General features: G+C 52.4%; 2 protein-coding genes across 2 annotated transcripts; one reads left to right on the top strand and one right to left on the bottom strand.

The window, feature by feature from the left end:
- Positions 1-1,463: 1,463 nt before the first annotated feature.
- TUBB4B (tubulin beta 4B class IVb) lies at positions 1,464-5,497 on the top strand. Its single transcript, XM_063144850.1, has 4 exons — positions 1,464-1,619; positions 1,724-1,832; positions 3,339-3,449; positions 4,293-5,497. Exons 1-4 carry the CDS (start codon positions 1,563-1,565, stop codon positions 5,351-5,353), a joined length of 1,338 nt encoding a protein of 445 aa, XP_063000920.1. The 5' UTR covers positions 1,464-1,562; the 3' UTR covers positions 5,354-5,497.
- Positions 5,471-16,516, bottom strand: CIMIP2A (ciliary microtubule inner protein 2A). Its single transcript, XM_063144852.1, has 7 exons — positions 16,461-16,516; positions 14,201-14,418; positions 12,362-12,732; positions 11,191-11,308; positions 9,538-9,632; positions 8,405-8,522; positions 5,471-5,578 (listed from the first exon to the last, which is right to left on the bottom strand). The coding sequence occupies exons 1-7, from the start codon at positions 16,514-16,516 to the stop codon at positions 5,490-5,492; spliced, it is 1,065 nt and encodes a 354-aa protein (XP_063000922.1). The 3' UTR covers positions 5,471-5,489.
- Between the last annotated feature and the right edge of the window lie 162 nt (positions 16,517-16,678).

Raw genomic sequence — 16,678 nt, 5'->3', positions numbered from 1 at the left:
ATATATAATGCATTAAAAAGAATGGTTAAATTTATAATTGTCTCTCCTTTTAATTTTGCCTGTAGGTGAGATCCTGCAAAACATTACTGAAGCTTGGTTCTAAGAAATTCAGAAGTCCTAATGTAGGAAGGTACCTTGTTTCAGAATACCTTATTGAGATTTAAGAAACCTTTCAGTAAGTTTTGCAGGCATGAGTATTTGCTCACTAATTATTACCTTTGTGCTTGTAGCTGTATCTACAACGCTACCTGAGAGGGAAGTGAGAAAGATATGGAGCACCTTATACGAATTAAAGTTTCTTGTAACAGTTGACTGATGAAGTAATGAAACGTTGAATGTAATCCAGAGTAGTCCTTTCACTCTGTCTGTGCAGTGTTTTCATAGCAAATATGCTGCTTTATAATAATATATCACTCTGTGCATTGTTCTTACAGCAAAAAAGTTGCTTTGATTTTATATATAAAAATTCCTACAATATTTAATGGTCATACATATATGTGTTATGTCAATAAAGACTTGAATGTTCACCTAATACAGTTATGAATTTGCACAGTTTATTTTTATATTATCATTTTAAAGCTCCTGTTTTGTGCTTGTTAACTGTTAATCCATCTTAACAACTGTTATTAAGATGGATTCCTGCATTGAGCAGGGGTTGGACTCGATGGCCTTAGAGGCCCCTTCCAACTTTTCCATGCGTCTGAGTTTGTGGCGAAAGGTTACTAGGCCGCACAGTTGCCATGAGGCAGGGAGAAACGTTGCTATGTGGGGCCTTGGCTCAGACCTTCACGCCTGTGCTTGTGGTGCTAGGCCCGTCGCTAAGGTAAGCCCTGGTTACCGCGTCCCCCGCAACGGCCTCTCGCCCATTGGGCTATTACGCCAATTGCGTAGCGCCACACAGTGGAAACTCACGTTACGATGCGGAGGTGGCGTAGGCGTCGTTATGAATCGGCTCTCCCGGCAGTTGGCTAAGGCGGGTCGCGCGCGCTTCCGTTGCGGCCGTTCAACCCGCCTTTGCTATGACACTGCTTAGACTGGGAGTCCGAGAAGCCAATCAGTGCTCACTATCAATCATTCAAACTGCCCAATCGTGTGAAGCCATTTGGATTATTAGGCTGGGAGGGTTGGAGAGAAGCGCCAGGGAATGAGAAACTCCCGAGACATCGGACCAATGGGAAGAAGAAAGGTGGAGAGGCTCGCGCCAACTGTTGCAGCGAACCAATGAGGAGACCGAGTTCGAGTCGAAAAAGCGTTGGTTCGGCGCGTGTGGGCGAGAGAGCGGTTGGCGCAGGGCGGGGACTGGCGGCGCCGTTGCCCAATCCACGCCGCCGCCTCTCTGCGGGCGCCCAATAGCCGTCAGCGGAGATCGTGAGGGAGAGGATGGAGTGAGTCGCGAGGGCGCCGGCCCCGCCCCCTTTCTTGCGTCTTGTATATAAAGGCGCGTCCGTTGCCTTGACGCAGCCAGTATTCGCCTCGCCGCCCGAGAGTCTACAGGAAGGCTGCTGCCGCTATCGTCGTCGTCGTCGCCTATCTTGCGCCCGCCCGTCTTCCCGCCCGTCACCATGAGAGAGATCGTCCACCTGCAGGCCGGCCAGTGCGGCAACCAGATCGGCGCCAAGGTCCGCTGGGCCGGGAGGAAGGATGGGGCGGGTGGGCCCGGGGCGGGGAAGGGGCCGCCGCCGCTCCGCCTGACGTCGCTTTCTCGCCTTCTCCCTCCCCTCAGTTCTGGGAGGTGATCTCGGACGAACACGGCATCGACCCCACCGGCACCTACCACGGCGACAGCGACCTCCAGCTCGAGCGCATCAACGTCTACTACAACGAGGCCACCGGTGAGGGAGGGGAGCGGCGCCCCAGGGGCCGCGTCGTCTTCTGGCTATTTCCCACCACCCGCCACCCCCCGTCCAGCAGTCCCGCGCGCGCGCATATAGTAGTGGGTGGGAGTGCCTCTGAGCACGCGCAGAAGGCCCACCTACAGCTGTCTTGGTACTGGGCGACGAGGCTGGGGTCCTGTCTTTGAAGGCCGCAACTCACCTCCCGGTGTTCCTGCACCTTGGCTGGGGCTCATAGGTTTTGTGACGATAAAGAAAAGCTGGGCGTTGGACCGCCTGGGCTCCCCCCACCGCCCAGCCCCTGCGGCTTCCTGCAGCTCTGCCGCTTTCTCTCTCGGCAGTAGGAAGCCAGCCTGAACGCCCTTAAAAGGAATTGTGGCTTGGAACACAACTCCCAGCTTCCCTGCCCATTGGCTGGGGTTGATGGGAGTTGGAGTCCAAAAGCGGCGGGCGCTACTCTTCCGCCTCCTGCGTTGGAGGGCGGTTCTTCCAACGTGGAAGGTGATGTGTTGGGCAGGTGAGCCTATTGCAGCTGGGCGCATGTCGGCCGTCATCTGTGCCACGAGGACCATTTTCTCAATCCTGCTTGTTTGATTACTCTTAATTAGCTTGGACCTGAGTTTTGTCCGTAAAATTGTTAGGGTGATAGCGAAGCACCCCCTCTCTAGCCCTGTGTCTTCCGCATTCAAAAAACAAGGAAGCATCGCTATAGTTTGCTAATGCTCTCACCCTTCTGTTTCTTGCTATGTTTAAAGACTTGCATTCCTGGGAAAGCATCTTGGTGCTAGTTAAATGGTCAAGTTTTTGCAACTAACAAAATGGGCTTCTGGTGAGCTCTTTCCTCCTGGGTTAGTTTGTGTCTGTCTGAAGGGGGGTTGTCAAGAGTGCCTCAGAGCATGTGTGGAGTGGTGCTGCCTCAAACAAAGCCACTTTACTTGAGGCCCTTATTACAGGCTCCAGATAAGCTCTCTTTAGAGGCAGAGGTGTGGGGAGCCTTGGTGTTAGTGAAAGTGTTCAGTGATTGGAGACGTGAGCCTGTAGATCAAATGCATGATCTACAGGAAGGAGCGAGAACAAGACGTGACGCCTCTGCTGGTTAATGTGGTCAGGCTCCTCCTCCTCAGGGGGCAACGTGCGTGTGTTGCAGATGGCCTTGGGAGCTGGCTGGAAGTGCTGATGCCAGCCATAGGGAGCCGGCTGGGCTGCGTGCTCAGTCTTGATTGAGTTTGCCTTGCTTGTTCTGGAAAGTTGCTGGGCTAGGCCTCTGCCAAATAGCTGCTGGGTGCTTCTGGAAAGATTCAAAGTATCTCCAAAATTGTATTCAGGATGTATCCTTTGAGATCTTGCTACTTGGTAAATGTCTCCGACACCTTCAGGGCTAATATACTTTACTATCAGAGAAGCATCCTGTCAGGTGCTGGCTCCAGGTTAGCCTGAGGCCCAGTGCCTTCAGTTGCAATAGGGCAGCTTTTATTTCTCTCTGCTAATCACTGTTTTCTTCCATAGGTGGCAAATATGTCCCTCGGGCTGTGTTGGTGGATCTGGAACCTGGCACCATGGATTCTGTGCGCTCGGGTCCCTTTGGGCAGATCTTCCGCCCAGATAACTTCGTTTTTGGTGGGTAACACACAGCTGTAAGTTGGAGGCCACAAGGCCAGATATTGGCAATCACATGTTGGTGCACAGACAGATCTGATAGGCTGGTTAGGGTGGAGGTGATTTGGAACAGATAGATGGGAGGGGGGAGTTATCACACGACAGTTTCTGCTAAACTTGGGTTTCCTACCACCCCATAGTGTAACTGCCCATTATTTAAGTTCTTTAAAATTTCTTGGGCTTTGTTGGCCTTCATGTGACAAGAAAAGGTTCTTGTGTGCAATGCATAGGTCAACTGGCCTGCATGATGGTAATTTCTCAGGGAAATGCTTAGAAGGATCACATTTTTGGACTCTGAAATTGCTGTCCAACTTGGTGTGTGAAAACTGCATAGACTTAGGATGAACTGAGACTGAATTGCTGGGGGTGGGATGTGTGCATTTTATTTTTACCTGATCTGTGCCAGAACACCGAGTGTGTCCAGCTTTGGCCTGGAGTTGCGTTTGCATTTCGGCACTACCAGTGCTTGGAGTTGCATGAGCTACACCTCAAATCGACGGTGATCTCAGAGGGTCTGCTGGTGCGTATCCTGGTGTGTCTGAGATCACTCGTGCAATACAGGCAGCAGCAACTGCTAAAATGGGTCCAGCATTTATTTATTTATTATTTATTTCTATAAGGATTTTTATGCTGCCATTCAGCCAACTAGGCCTGAGCTGCTAGGGAAGATGGTGGGTTTCCCTTGCCCTGAAGTGGTGGCTGCAAGGGTGGTGATGTGCCTCGAGTGTGGAAGCCAAGCCCCTCCCAGAAAGCGTTTGCGCCTCGCTCAAGGGTCTAATTTCTTTCCTTCCTTTTTCCTTCCAGGCCAGAGTGGGGCAGGCAACAACTGGGCCAAAGGCCACTACACAGAGGGGGCTGAGCTGGTTGACTCTGTGCTCGATGTCGTCAGGAAGGAAGCGGAAAGCTGTGACTGTCTCCAGGGCTTCCAGCTCACGCATTCCCTGGGGGGCGGCACTGGTTCCGGCATGGGCACCCTCCTCATTAGCAAGATCCGCGAAGAGTACCCCGACCGGATCATGAACACTTTCAGCGTTGTCCCCTCCCCCAAAGTGTCGGACACTGTAGTCGAGCCCTACAACGCCACCCTCTCTGTGCACCAGCTGGTGGAGAACACGGACGAGACCTACTGCATTGACAACGAGGCGCTCTACGACATCTGCTTCCGGACCCTGAAGCTGACGACCCCCACGTACGGCGACCTGAACCACTTGGTGTCCGCCACAATGAGCGGGGTGACCACGTGCCTGCGCTTCCCGGGCCAGCTGAATGCAGACCTGCGCAAGCTGGCCGTCAACATGGTGCCCTTCCCTCGTCTGCATTTCTTCATGCCGGGCTTCGCCCCTCTCACCAGCCGCGGCAGCCAGCAGTACCGGGCCCTGACCGTGCCAGAGCTAACGCAACAGATGTTTGACGCCAAGAATATGATGGCGGCCTGTGACCCCCGTCATGGGCGCTACCTCACGGTCGCCGCCGTCTTCCGGGGGCGCATGTCGATGAAAGAGGTGGACGAGCAGATGCTGAACGTGCAGAACAAGAACAGCAGCTATTTCGTGGAGTGGATCCCCAACAACGTGAAGACGGCCGTCTGTGACATCCCTCCCCGCGGCCTCAAGATGTCCGCCACCTTCATTGGCAACAGCACTGCCATCCAAGAGCTGTTCAAGCGCATCTCTGAGCAGTTCACCGCCATGTTCCGCCGGAAGGCCTTCTTGCACTGGTACACCGGGGAGGGCATGGATGAAATGGAGTTCACCGAGGCAGAGAGCAACATGAACGACCTGGTGTCTGAGTACCAGCAGTACCAGGATGCCACGGCAGAGGAGGAGGGCGAGTTTGAGGAAGAGGCCGAGGAGGAAGCAGCTTAAGGGCTCGGCCATTAACACCTGTAAATTATGTTTAAAGCTGTCGTGAACTTTATTCATTCCATGTCTTTGTTCTGCACTTCCAATTTCTTCTTGATGTCACCTTCTGTCTGATGCTGTACAGACATTAAAAGCATTTTCACTCTGCATGTTGTCTCCGCTGTAATTCGTCATAGTACGCTTGCCGGGTGCTGTTTCCAAAGGTCAGCGCGTAGTTGTGCCTGATGGCTGGGAAAACAAAAACTGAGTCAGTGGCAGCCTGTGCTCCGACTTGTTCAGGATGACGTGTGGAAACATGGCGGGATGGAAAGGTGTGTCAAGAGCACTAAGAGCCAACAAGAGGCTGCCTGGCACAGTTTGGCTGGGCCTCCTTCCACACAGCCTGTTCTGAGAGCAAATAGCTCTGCCTTGCTCATGACTGCATCGTTCAGTCATCCATATAGAGGCAGAGCTGAACGATCCACCCTCAGAACTTGGCCAGATCTCTGCATGAGCCAATGCTGCAATGTGCTTGCCTTGTTCCACTCCGGAGGTGTTCTAGGGCAGGGACATGCACAGAAATTGGGTGGGTCCTGCTTAACAAGGGGAAGTGTTGCTAAGATACCAGAGTTGGTAGCCTAGATATCTCAAAAAGCTTGGGTGGAAGGGTAGCGGGGGTGGCCTTGCTTCTGTGGGCCTGCTGTGCTTGCTGGAGAGAGGTTTGGCCCCGTAGACCAGGAAAGCATTGTAAAAATAGCTGCACGGCTCCTGATGTCTGGGCTGTTGCCAGGCCCCTGTCCTCAAATGGGAAGCTGAACTGGCTGAGGGGCCCTGAAGTGGGATCAGCCCGAAGGCCTGTCCAGTCGAGCACCGTGTTTCCCACCGTGATGCTTCTACAAAACCCCCAAGGAGGATCGCAGCCGTAGCACCCTGCTGCTGCATTCTGGTGACTGGTTGCCGTTTCTGTCCCACTTCCAGCTCTAGGATACCATTTTTGAGACCGTTGTCAGAGGGGGAGCAGTGCTTTAGTTTATTGCAGCAAAAACAGCCACTTCTCTTCCATCCAACAGCTGAAGCTCTGTGCGGTTCACAACCATTAAAGCCACAGAATACGGTAAAATTTGAATTTTTAACACCACAATATAAAAGCAAAACCTAAAAGCAATGTAGCGATTAAAATTGTCCTGTGTTTTAACAGGACTAAAATGCCAGGGTAAATATGGCCTTCACCTGGCCTGGCATATCCCTGGGAAGCTCATTCCATTTGTCACCACGATGGTGGCAGAAGGTTTTGTGGGCTACAGTCCTCTCTATTAGATGCAGTAAGCATTGCTCCGAGTTACAGGAGTGACAACCAGATGTGTAGACATGGTTCCACGTTTGGTCGCAAGATCTGTCTAAAGGCATTGTGTTCTTGGCAGTCTTATTTTCAATCCCTTTTCTAATAACACACACACACACCCCAATAGGATTGAGGCTGGTGTCTTGGTTTATTTTACAGCTTCTGCACACTGGCTCAACATTTTCATTGAGTTCTCTACAGCCCCCAAGATCTCTTTTCTGGTCCATCATTGCCAGTGCAAACCCCATCACCCTATATATGGAGTGAGCGTTTTGTTTTTTTTTGTCCCAATGTGCATTACTTGACACTTGCTCATATTGAATTGCATTTGCCGTTGACTTGCCCAGTTTGAAGAGACTTTTCTGGAGCTCTTTGTAATTCCTTTCGGCTTTTCCCCTGAATAATGTCCATTCCTCCCTAGCAGACATCTGCTGCAGGCACTAGCTGTGGGTGGGAGGGGGATGGTGTTCTTGTTATAGGCTATTCGAGCATCTAGCTAACTAGAAGTGCTAAAATATATTTTGAGATGGATTCTGCTTGTAAACCAGCATCCTCTTAAAGAGGCGAAGCTGAGTGGGCCCGTAGACTGCTCAGATAATGTCATAAGTCCCTCAAGCACGCTTCTCTGACTGTTGGGCTGATCCTGCACACAGAACAATGATTGTTTCTGCTCCCAGCATCTCGGAGAAAATTAGACCTGTGCTACCTGCTTTCAGTTATTAAAAGCACCAGGTACCTGCTTTCTTGATACTTTTGCAGCTTTGAGCTTGGATGTATCTGAAGCTAGGTGTTGACCTTGTTAACAGCCTTCCCTCCTGCCTCTTGCTGAAGACATCCCCCACCCCAAATCTAGATGAGCGGTGGAGAGAGAAGAGCTTGTGTCCAGATGCTGTGAGGCAGAGTCCTGTGTTGTGTTTCCTCCATAACTCCCATTATTGGTCCTCAAAGAGATTGGCCTTTCGAATACTGCCCTTTGTGGATGTGTTTGATCCTTCCTTTGTAAGAATTTCCAGAGTAATTTTGAGGCTGGGAAGGTTTTGCTACACTAAGGCCCCGTTCAGACAACACGCTAAACCATGCTGCTTAGCCATAAAATGGTTAACGGAATGCATATTTTGTGGTTAAGCATCATGGTTTAGCGTGTTGTCTGAACGGGGCCTAAGAGTTCCTTAAGAGCTTTGCCAGACGTGGGGGAGGGGAGGGGAATTTGCCTGGCCAAAAGGGATAACGGCCTAAAAAGCTCCAGCACCTAGCCAGGAAGGGGGAGGGGTGCTGCTCTGCAAAAAGCAGCTAATACTGCAGAAGCACACTTGTAGGGAGCCTTAAATGCAGGTTAAGTTGCCCTGTTCCAAAGAAACGTGTGCGCGCGCGCTGTATTTCATCTTGAACCCTGCTGCATCCTGAGTGCTCCTAATGGCTTACATAAATCCACCAAACTTTACATGGAATGGGGAGGGAGGAAGAGGTGGAATTCCCCTTGCTGTTCCAAGTGACGCAGAGCAGCTGGCCACCTGGATGGGCCGTGCGTTTGCTGCGAGGGAAAGAGGTGCAGCAGCTGCTAGCTGAGCCAACTTTCTTCTTTTCCCTCTTCTATGCAGCCACAGGCAGCAACCTTAGGAAGAGGGCACCACGTGCTCCTTAATGGGGTGGGTGGGAAACGGTTGCCCTTTCTGACTAACAGTTGCCTGCCGGGATGAGAGGCCTGCCTTGGGGGACGCCTTCTTACGACTTACTTGGCACAAACCCTGTGTAGAACGGCATCAGTCCACTGCTGCTGTAAATCTTGGTGTTGGGCCAATAGGTACGTGGCAGCCGCTTGCCAAAGCTGTGTAGCGGGCTTCTCAGCATTTCCTGGAGTAGGACAAAGGAGACACCTGATGGATGACGTTGGCAGCCTTTTGCTTTGGAGTCAAATATCTTAGGAGGAGGCCAGCATGTTTTGGGACTGGAATGTGCAGGCTTCTGAGTTCCACAGAGTTCTTCATGAGGAAAAGTCACTTGCATAAGAAAGCGTTCCCAAATGATCCAGTAAGAATGATGCTTTAATTTTCTGCCCTTGCGTGGCCTTATGTTTGGCAGGAACTGGGTTTTAAGCGGGGCGGGGGGAGGTCATGTCAAGAGAGGGTTTATAACTCAAGACCATTCAGCCTGGCTCATTTGCTAAGAGGGCTTCCAGTAGTGAGGATATTTCAGAGGGAGATTATGGGGGATCCTATTTATGTATTCATTCATTTATTTATTGCATTTCTTTACCGCCCAATAGCTGAAGCTCCCTGGCTTCTAACTCCCTGGGGCGTGTCACTGTTCAGTGGGTTCACACAATCACGGAGGGGGAAATAAGCCATGATGGCCCCTATTTCTCCTGTGCTGAGTGCCGGGAGGGATTTGCAGAATTCCCCTCACTGGCGAGCGAGGCTTGTTGGTGTAGTTAATAAACCACCCAGAACCCGTGGCTAGGGCTGTCCACGGGCATTTTGGAATGGCAGCTCCCAATTACAGGTTTTAAAAAATGGAATGGCCTGCCAGAGGAGACTCGTCAACTTAACAGTCTATCAGCATTTAAGAAAGCTACTAAGACTGGTCTCTTCTGGTAGGCCTATCCCGTGGAATTTTAGGATGTTTTTAAAGTGATTTTAGGATGTTTTAACAATGTATATTATGTTTTAATTCAGTTTTATGTATTTTACATTTACTGTTGTTCCCCGCCTCGATCAAAATGAATTATTATTAGTATTATTAGTATTTAAAAACCCAGCACTCCTCTAACCCGCTCCCTTGCTAGCCATCAGCTACTATTACCAAGACATGGAGTGACTTCATTGCAGCCCTGCAGAGAGATCAGGGTCTGCCCTGCACAACCCGTTACCTGGTTCCGGTCAAATTCATTCATGGCATCTTTTACTCCCTTCAGGTAGTTGACACCCATAATCCAGGTGAAGCGTGGGATGAATCCTGTGTACCCTGTGGAAGGAAGTGTGGCAGTGGCACAGGTAAGTCTTTGTAGGAAACGGCCATGTGGCAGAAGCCCGGGATCACCTGGCAGTAAGAGAATGCCGGATCTGTGCTCCACACTAGGCCAGTACAAGGCGCCTGGCAGTGATGCCAGGGGTTTGCTGCCTTGAGCCTGGGAGTCCTGTGGGTCTGGTCCGCTGTGCGCTCCGCCACCGTTGCCAGGGTTGATCACTCTGCCCCTTTAAGAACAGCTCGCTGGGCTGCGTTAAGGTTAAGTGTGTTCAGGGCATTGCAGTGAAGCGTTTCTGTGCCCCCCACTCCTGCCCCCATGGCTGTGAATGTGGACGGACAGTATTTCAAAGTGTGGCCTGCAGCAATTCTGTACGCTTTCATGTTTGGGCCTAGCCTCCATCCGACCCTCCTCTGCTTGGGATTGGCCGTCGGTCATTCAGCCCCTCCTGCCACTCTGTCCTCAGAGGAGGCTGGCCATTGCATCTCTGTGTGAGTGGCTGCTCGGCCCTTGCCCAGTCATACCCTGAATAGTGCCACATGCAGAGAGTGTTGTGGGTGCTGGGTAATTCTCACCCTTGGGGAGGGAGAGGAAGTGTTTTGATTTAGAAGCCGGGGAGGCTGCGTGCCTCAGGAACACACAGTTTCCCACCATGACTTCACGATCCTGCACCGTGGCAGTTGCTCTCCGCTCCCCGCCCTGTTTCTGAGGAGAGCGCCTTGTGGCCGCCTGGCTTAAAACATTTAACTTGCCCAGGAGGCTGCGGTGGCTATAGGGCTGCTTGCCCAGCAGATGGGCTTCCACTGAGGCAATGGGAGCACTGGGGAGGGTTGGGGGACCAGGAGACGTGGCTGCCGGTCTCTTGGTTTCCCCGTCATTAAAGGCCCGCTCAGTTTCATCAGAGGCAGAAAGGAGAACATGTTTTCACATCCCCCCACCCATCATTAAATAAATGGATGTTTTATTATGTTCTTAATGGTTTTAATTTTTGTGAACCGCCCTGAGAGCTTTTTCTATTGGGCGGTATAAAAATGTAATCAATCAATCAATCAATAACGTATGTATGTATGAGTGGCACCCAAGGTGCCTTGAATTTGCTCCGGGCCCACGGTTCTTTTTCCTTCTCTTTCAGCTTCGCTCACAACAACAATCCCGTAAGAGAGATCCTTCTCGGCTACCACAACCTGGTGCTGCCCAGATACTTGGAGCACAACTTGCAAAATTTCTGACCAGGCTAGCTGGGAGGGGTGGGCTGGTTTGCTCTCATTGAGGCACCCCTGTCTGTCTGCACAGCCCGGGGGTGGGGTGGGGGGCGCCTGTTTCTGGGCCATGCGGAGGTGTGAGAAGACGTGGGGGCTATGTGCAAAGGTGCCCCATTCTCTGAAGATGGGGCCACAGGTCCAGCAGAGCGGGCAAAGGGGTGAAGCCTCAAGGCTGTGCTCATCGCGGGGGCGGGGGCAGTACCTGGAAGGCCCACGGCAGGCCGGGCTGCTGCCTTCTAGGACTTCTTCCCCGCCCTGCCCCCCTTTCCCCCTTGCTGCCCTGCCTCCCACCTACCTGAGATGGCTTTTCGCTGGATGAGGTTGGGCATGTCCAGCCGGGGGGTCCGGCCAAACCGCTTCACGTCCACTGTCTCCGTTGCCGGCGGGAGAGGCAGGGCCTCGATCCTGGGTGTCTGGAAGCCAGAGGAAGCAGACCAGAGAAATGCCCACCAGATCGTGCAGGAGGAACTTAGTTACGTCTACATCTATCGCTATGAGCTTCTCGTCTGCCTTTTGCCTTGCAAGAGACTTCAACCCTCATAAAAACAGTGGGAGACAGAGGAGGGGAAGCAGCAGCTCAGCCCCTCCCAGGATCTCCTAAGGACCAAAGGGGAGAGCGCTGGGCTGGAGCACAGGCCCCTCCCCTCCCCTCCCCTCCCCTCCCCTCCCCTCCCCTCCCCTCCGAGCCAGCAGCCTGAACCAAAGAGCAGCCCTGGTGCTGGGCCAGGCTGAGGGTCTGCCTGGTCCAGCGTTGTGTCCCACAGTGGCCAAGCAGATGCCCCCACAGGAAGGCCGTGAGTAGGACACGAGTGCTGTAGCACCCTCCCACCCATGCTCCCCAGCAACTGGAGATCCTGCTTCTCGCAGTGCCCGACTGGCGGCTCGAAGCAGGCGCTGAGCTAGCCATGAAGGCAGCAGCCCCGGCAATGTGCGTTCGGAGGCTTCATTGAGCCGTCTTTGTGGCTAACAGCACTTGCAGTTCCTCCTCCTCTTCCTTGAATTTGTCTATTCCCCTTTTCTAAGGCAGCGGCCGTCACCCCATCTTGTGGCGGGGTGTTCCATAGGGCAACTGCATGTTGTGAGGAAAGCTCCTTCCTATGGTCAAAACCTTTTGCTGGGTGGCCCCATGGGGTCTAGAAGCAGGAGAGAGGGTGGGATGGGAACTCTGTCCAGTCTCAAGTCCCACTAGAAGCACAGAAATGACTTGGATTTGACCCTGCTCTCTCCAAGCCCCTGGCTGCCGTAGCAGGGCAACCCTTCCATGGGTGACACTTTTCTCCGCTTGGAGATGCATCGGTGAGGAGCTTCACCAGCAGAATTTCTGTCTGATGCACAGTTATCGGAGACACAGGAGCCCTTGCTAGAAAGGAAGGTGGCTCAATTTTGCAGTGCGTATCAGAGAGCACAGAAGCAGGGCGGTTCCTACACAGCAGGGCTGGTGGTCAGACAAGGCGCACTGTGCATACCTGATCAGTCCCCATGAGACAGGGGACGCCCCTCCAGCCCTGGCCGCAGATTAAGGACATTTCGGCCTTGCAAGGCCCTCGGCTCTCCTCCTGCCCGCACGCCAGGGCCACGTCTGGGTGGCACAGCATCTTGCGGTCCCCTTGCGCTGAGGCCAGCTTCGGTCCGACCGTGGCAGCAAATTGCCTCCAGCCGGGCCCACACGCCAGCCGGACACCCGGGTGGCAGGGCATGTACTTCCTCTGCTCTAGCAGTTGGGCTGAACTGGCATCTCTCCACATCTGGGGGTCAGCCTGGGGGCTGGCTCTCGGCACGGGGAGGGGGCGGGGTTCTTTGCCTGGAAGGGGAAAGCAACCATAGTAGGGTACAAAGCCTGAAAAACAAAACAAGCAAGAATTCCAGCCCAGTCAAAGGCCAGCGGGGCAGCTGGGGCAAAAGAGCCGCTTTGTGCTTCTCGTGCCTCCCCCTCCTCCCTCCCCTTAAAACCTGGGCAGCCCTCATTTCAAGCCAGCCCAGCCCACCTCTTGTCCGTCGGAGTGACTCAGTGGAGCTTACTTCTGAGTAGATGTGCTCAGGACTGGGTTGCATGCCAGTCACTCCCAGACTGGGAGGGGCTAGGGGAGGTCAGTACCCAGCTTGGAGCCTGCGAGTCAAGGGAGTCGGAGGCCACCCCCCGCCATGTTTCCCCAGTCGGAGCAATGCACTAGGCCCTGATTCTGGAATGCCAAGGTAGGTATGCCCAGTGCCAACGCCCTATTGCCCTGAGGCACCAGGCTAAATCACTTTTATATGCCCAGGCATATAAAATTCATATTTTTAATATTTTAGTGATTTTAAAATACGTATACTTATTTTTGGATAAAGGCACATTCTATACATTTTTACAATAAAGAAATAGACTCCTGGGGGTCCAAAAGGAGGTACCCCGCTGCATCTCTGCACAAGTCCCTGCTCCTTGTGTCAGGAGTCACGCCCAGAACAGTGATACATGCAGAGGGCTACAAAATCTCCGCCTCCAAAGGCACGTCTGCCAAGCTTAAGCTCTTTCGCTTTTTAAAGTAAGCCAAGCAGCCTCCCTGTTTTAATTCAGAAAGTGGGAAGGCCCTGCTGTGCACGTGGAGAGGCCCTGGTACTTCCGTCCCTGTCACCTCCAAAGGTGCGGGTGCCAGGAAAGGTCTTCCTCTGCTGGAGACCCCGGAGAGTGGCTACCCCTCAGAGTAGCGGGCTGGATGGATCCAGGGTCTGATTCAGCGTAAGATGGACTGGGCTGGTTTTAAACCAAGAGGGCAAAATCGCCACCAGTATTCCCAGGCAGCTTCCGAAGACAAGTGAGTCTTATCTGCAGAGCCCTGGTCTGCTCAGCCTGGGTGGGGAACCTCAGGCCTGGGTCCCCAAGTCCAGCCCTAGAAGGTGGGGGTGTTCTCAAAAGGCCAGGGCCCCCCCAAGCACCCATTGATTAGTGGATTCCTGGCTGCCCTGGAGGAAGCAAAGCTGGTCCTCCCTCCCCAAGTTTCGTAGCTGGCAGCGAGACAGGAGCCTGGAGCTACTATAGGCTGGTGGGCTTGGCCCCGCCCCTTTTCTCATTCCCGCCCACCACATGAAGGTTCCCCCGCCCCAGCTTCTCCGAAATGGGCTAAAAGAGCTCTTGCACCCGCGGTCTAAGCCAACTCCCTGGACAAAACTTGAGTCCGGCAGTACGTATTGCACTGGATCTCCTGTTAAACGGCACAGGAGTTGAGCTTCTCTGGAGAAGAGCTGCCAGCCCATGGCCCCCAAGGGTGCGCGCCTGGGTGAGTGGCTGGCCCTCCGCTCTCACTCACAGGTTCTCTCCAGAGGCTCACCTGTGTACCCAGGGATGTACGTTTGGTACTGATCCATCATCATCTCGTGCTCAGGCACATTCCGATGGCTGTAATCCTCAATGAACTTTGGCCGGACCAGGGGTGCCAGCACTGAGCAGGGGCTCTTGTGGACCTCCCGGTCAGTCAGCATGTCGCAGGTGGTTCTGCCATATGTCTTCCCCAGCTGGTAGCGAACCTGAGGGTAAAAACCCCCATATCTTGGGAGGAAAGAGCAGACAAGAAGGAACAAATGTCACTTGTTGCCATTTGCAGCATTTCAGAAAAGGAGCGTGAATCTCCCTGCCTGGATATTTCTGCCACTGGCACTTTTCCTCTTCTGAAAAAGCTTGGGAGATACTGTTATTTATTTATTGTTGCATTTATATTCCACCTTTTTTTCCTCCAAGGAACCCAACGCGCTATACATAATCCATTTAATCCTCACAACAACAACCCTGTGAAGTAGGCTGGGCTGAGAGTCTGCGACTGGCCCAAAGTCACCCAGAGGGTTTCCATGGCCAAGTGGGGACTAGAACCGAGATCTCCCAACTCCCAGTCCAACACTCTAACCACTACACCACACTGTTAGAAGCATTGAACACAGGAACAATCAAAGACCGGGGGGGGGGGCAGTGGCGGCAGAGGGGTGGGGATGGGTTAGAAGAATTCTGGGGTTGGGCTGAATTCTGAGCCCAGGCATTTATTTCCAGGAGGGCCTGATGCGGTTGGGACTCGCTTCTTCCAGGTGCAAAGCTTTCTTCATTTAGGGCAGGAGCCAGAAATCCTTTTGTTGCTCTAATTGTTAAACAATAGAGAATTAGAAATCCTTGCCAATCTACTGCAAATCGCTCAGAGATCTCTTTGTGGATCCAGATGTATTGTCTGGCCAGCCTTAGTCTAGTCTAGCACCCTTTTCCCAGCCAGACCTTTCAGGGAAGCCCTAAAGTGGAGCTAGGGAAGCAATATTGCTCATCCCTAGATCTTCAGAAGTAGACTGCCTCTGGCCCCGAAAGTTTCATTATGCCAGCATTATTTATTTGATTCAAGGGATTTTTGGCCCTGCTCTTCAAGCAAAAAAAAATAGGCTTACAGTTAGCAGGTTTTCAACCTAAAAGACAACGAAGAATCTTCTGGTACCTTTAAAACTCTGGTACTGCCTTGCTGGCTTTTTAGCACATCATCATCATCATCATCATCATTATATTTTCATGTTGATACCACCAATAGCTGAAGCTCTGGGTGATTATATAAATTTGCTGGTATATAACTATCAATTGCAAATAAAGAATAAAAATGAAGGACTTAATATGTTTATTATGGCACAGTCTATAAGTCTACAGAAGCAACTGCTGTAGTAAGAAATGTTGTAGGACATTTTTCCGTCTCAACATGCATAGGTTGTCTTCAAAGGTTGTTTTGGCTGCAACTACAAAAAATCTAAAAGATGTGACACAAAAGGGTTAGGGTTTGGGAGGGTACAGGGGAAAAGCAAACCCAACGCTCATGTGAACAGTCAGAAGGTGCTGTGCTGCTGCTCCGTCTTTGCTTGCTCTTAGTGGAAAGAAGCAGCAGTGGGAAAACGCCGGGAAGACGCCGTTGCCTGGACGCCTTGTCAAATGCTGAGAACAGGGCAGGAGTGACTGCACACTCAAAGCCTCACCTGGAAGCACCCTCAGGCACTTAAAGTTCTTATAAGGACCAGACGTGGAATGGAAAACGGCTCAAGGAGAGGAGCCAGATTTGCTGGCTTCTCAGGAGAGCCAGCACAGTGGCCCTGCTCCATGGCTAAATCGCAGCTGACAGACCTGGACTCCAAAAGTCCTTCAGACCCAGCCTCTTGCTCCTGGCAGCAGCCAGCCTTACACTCCCTTGGTAGGTGGAGGCTCCACATGGCGCACAATGTTTTACCACGCTGTAGGATTCCCTTGGCTCTGATCCCAGCACATTTTAAGAGCGCCCTAGCTTCACTGGGGCCTAAGTCATTATATTTTCTTTATTATTGTTACATTTATTTCTGGTCTTTTCCCTCCTTTTGCAATAAGCCTAAGATGGCTTACATGGTCCTCCATTTCATCCTCACAGCAGCCCTGTGAGGTAAGTCAGGCTGGCCCAAAGTCACTCAGGGAGCTTCATGGCGGAGTAGGGAATTGAACCCGGGTCTTTCCAGACCGGTGCTCCAATCACTAGACCACACAGTCTCTCCTTGCTTCCTTTTTCATTGGCAGCTGAGAACCAGGGGCCAGAAAACAGGAGGACTTACCCGGGGATGTAGTAAGGCTCCTGAGGGAAGAAGCTGCACTTCTGAGCAGCTGACATTGTGCTCAGCACCACTGAGTTTGGGCCCTCAGCTCACAGGAGGCTTGGGACTGGCCTGGGGCGGGGCGGGGCGATGACCAGCTTTGGTCACTGTGGTGACCATTGTGAAGCTGGACCCCTGGCTTCACAATACTCATGCAGCTGGCTCAGGCAGGGGTGGGC

This window comes from Elgaria multicarinata, chromosome 19, assembly GCF_023053635.1.
Source record: "Elgaria multicarinata webbii isolate HBS135686 ecotype San Diego chromosome 19, rElgMul1.1.pri, whole genome shotgun sequence".
Classification (NCBI taxonomy): Eukaryota; Metazoa; Chordata; class Lepidosauria; order Squamata; family Anguidae; genus Elgaria; species Elgaria multicarinata.
This window is presented reverse-complemented; position numbering and strand designations above follow the sequence as displayed.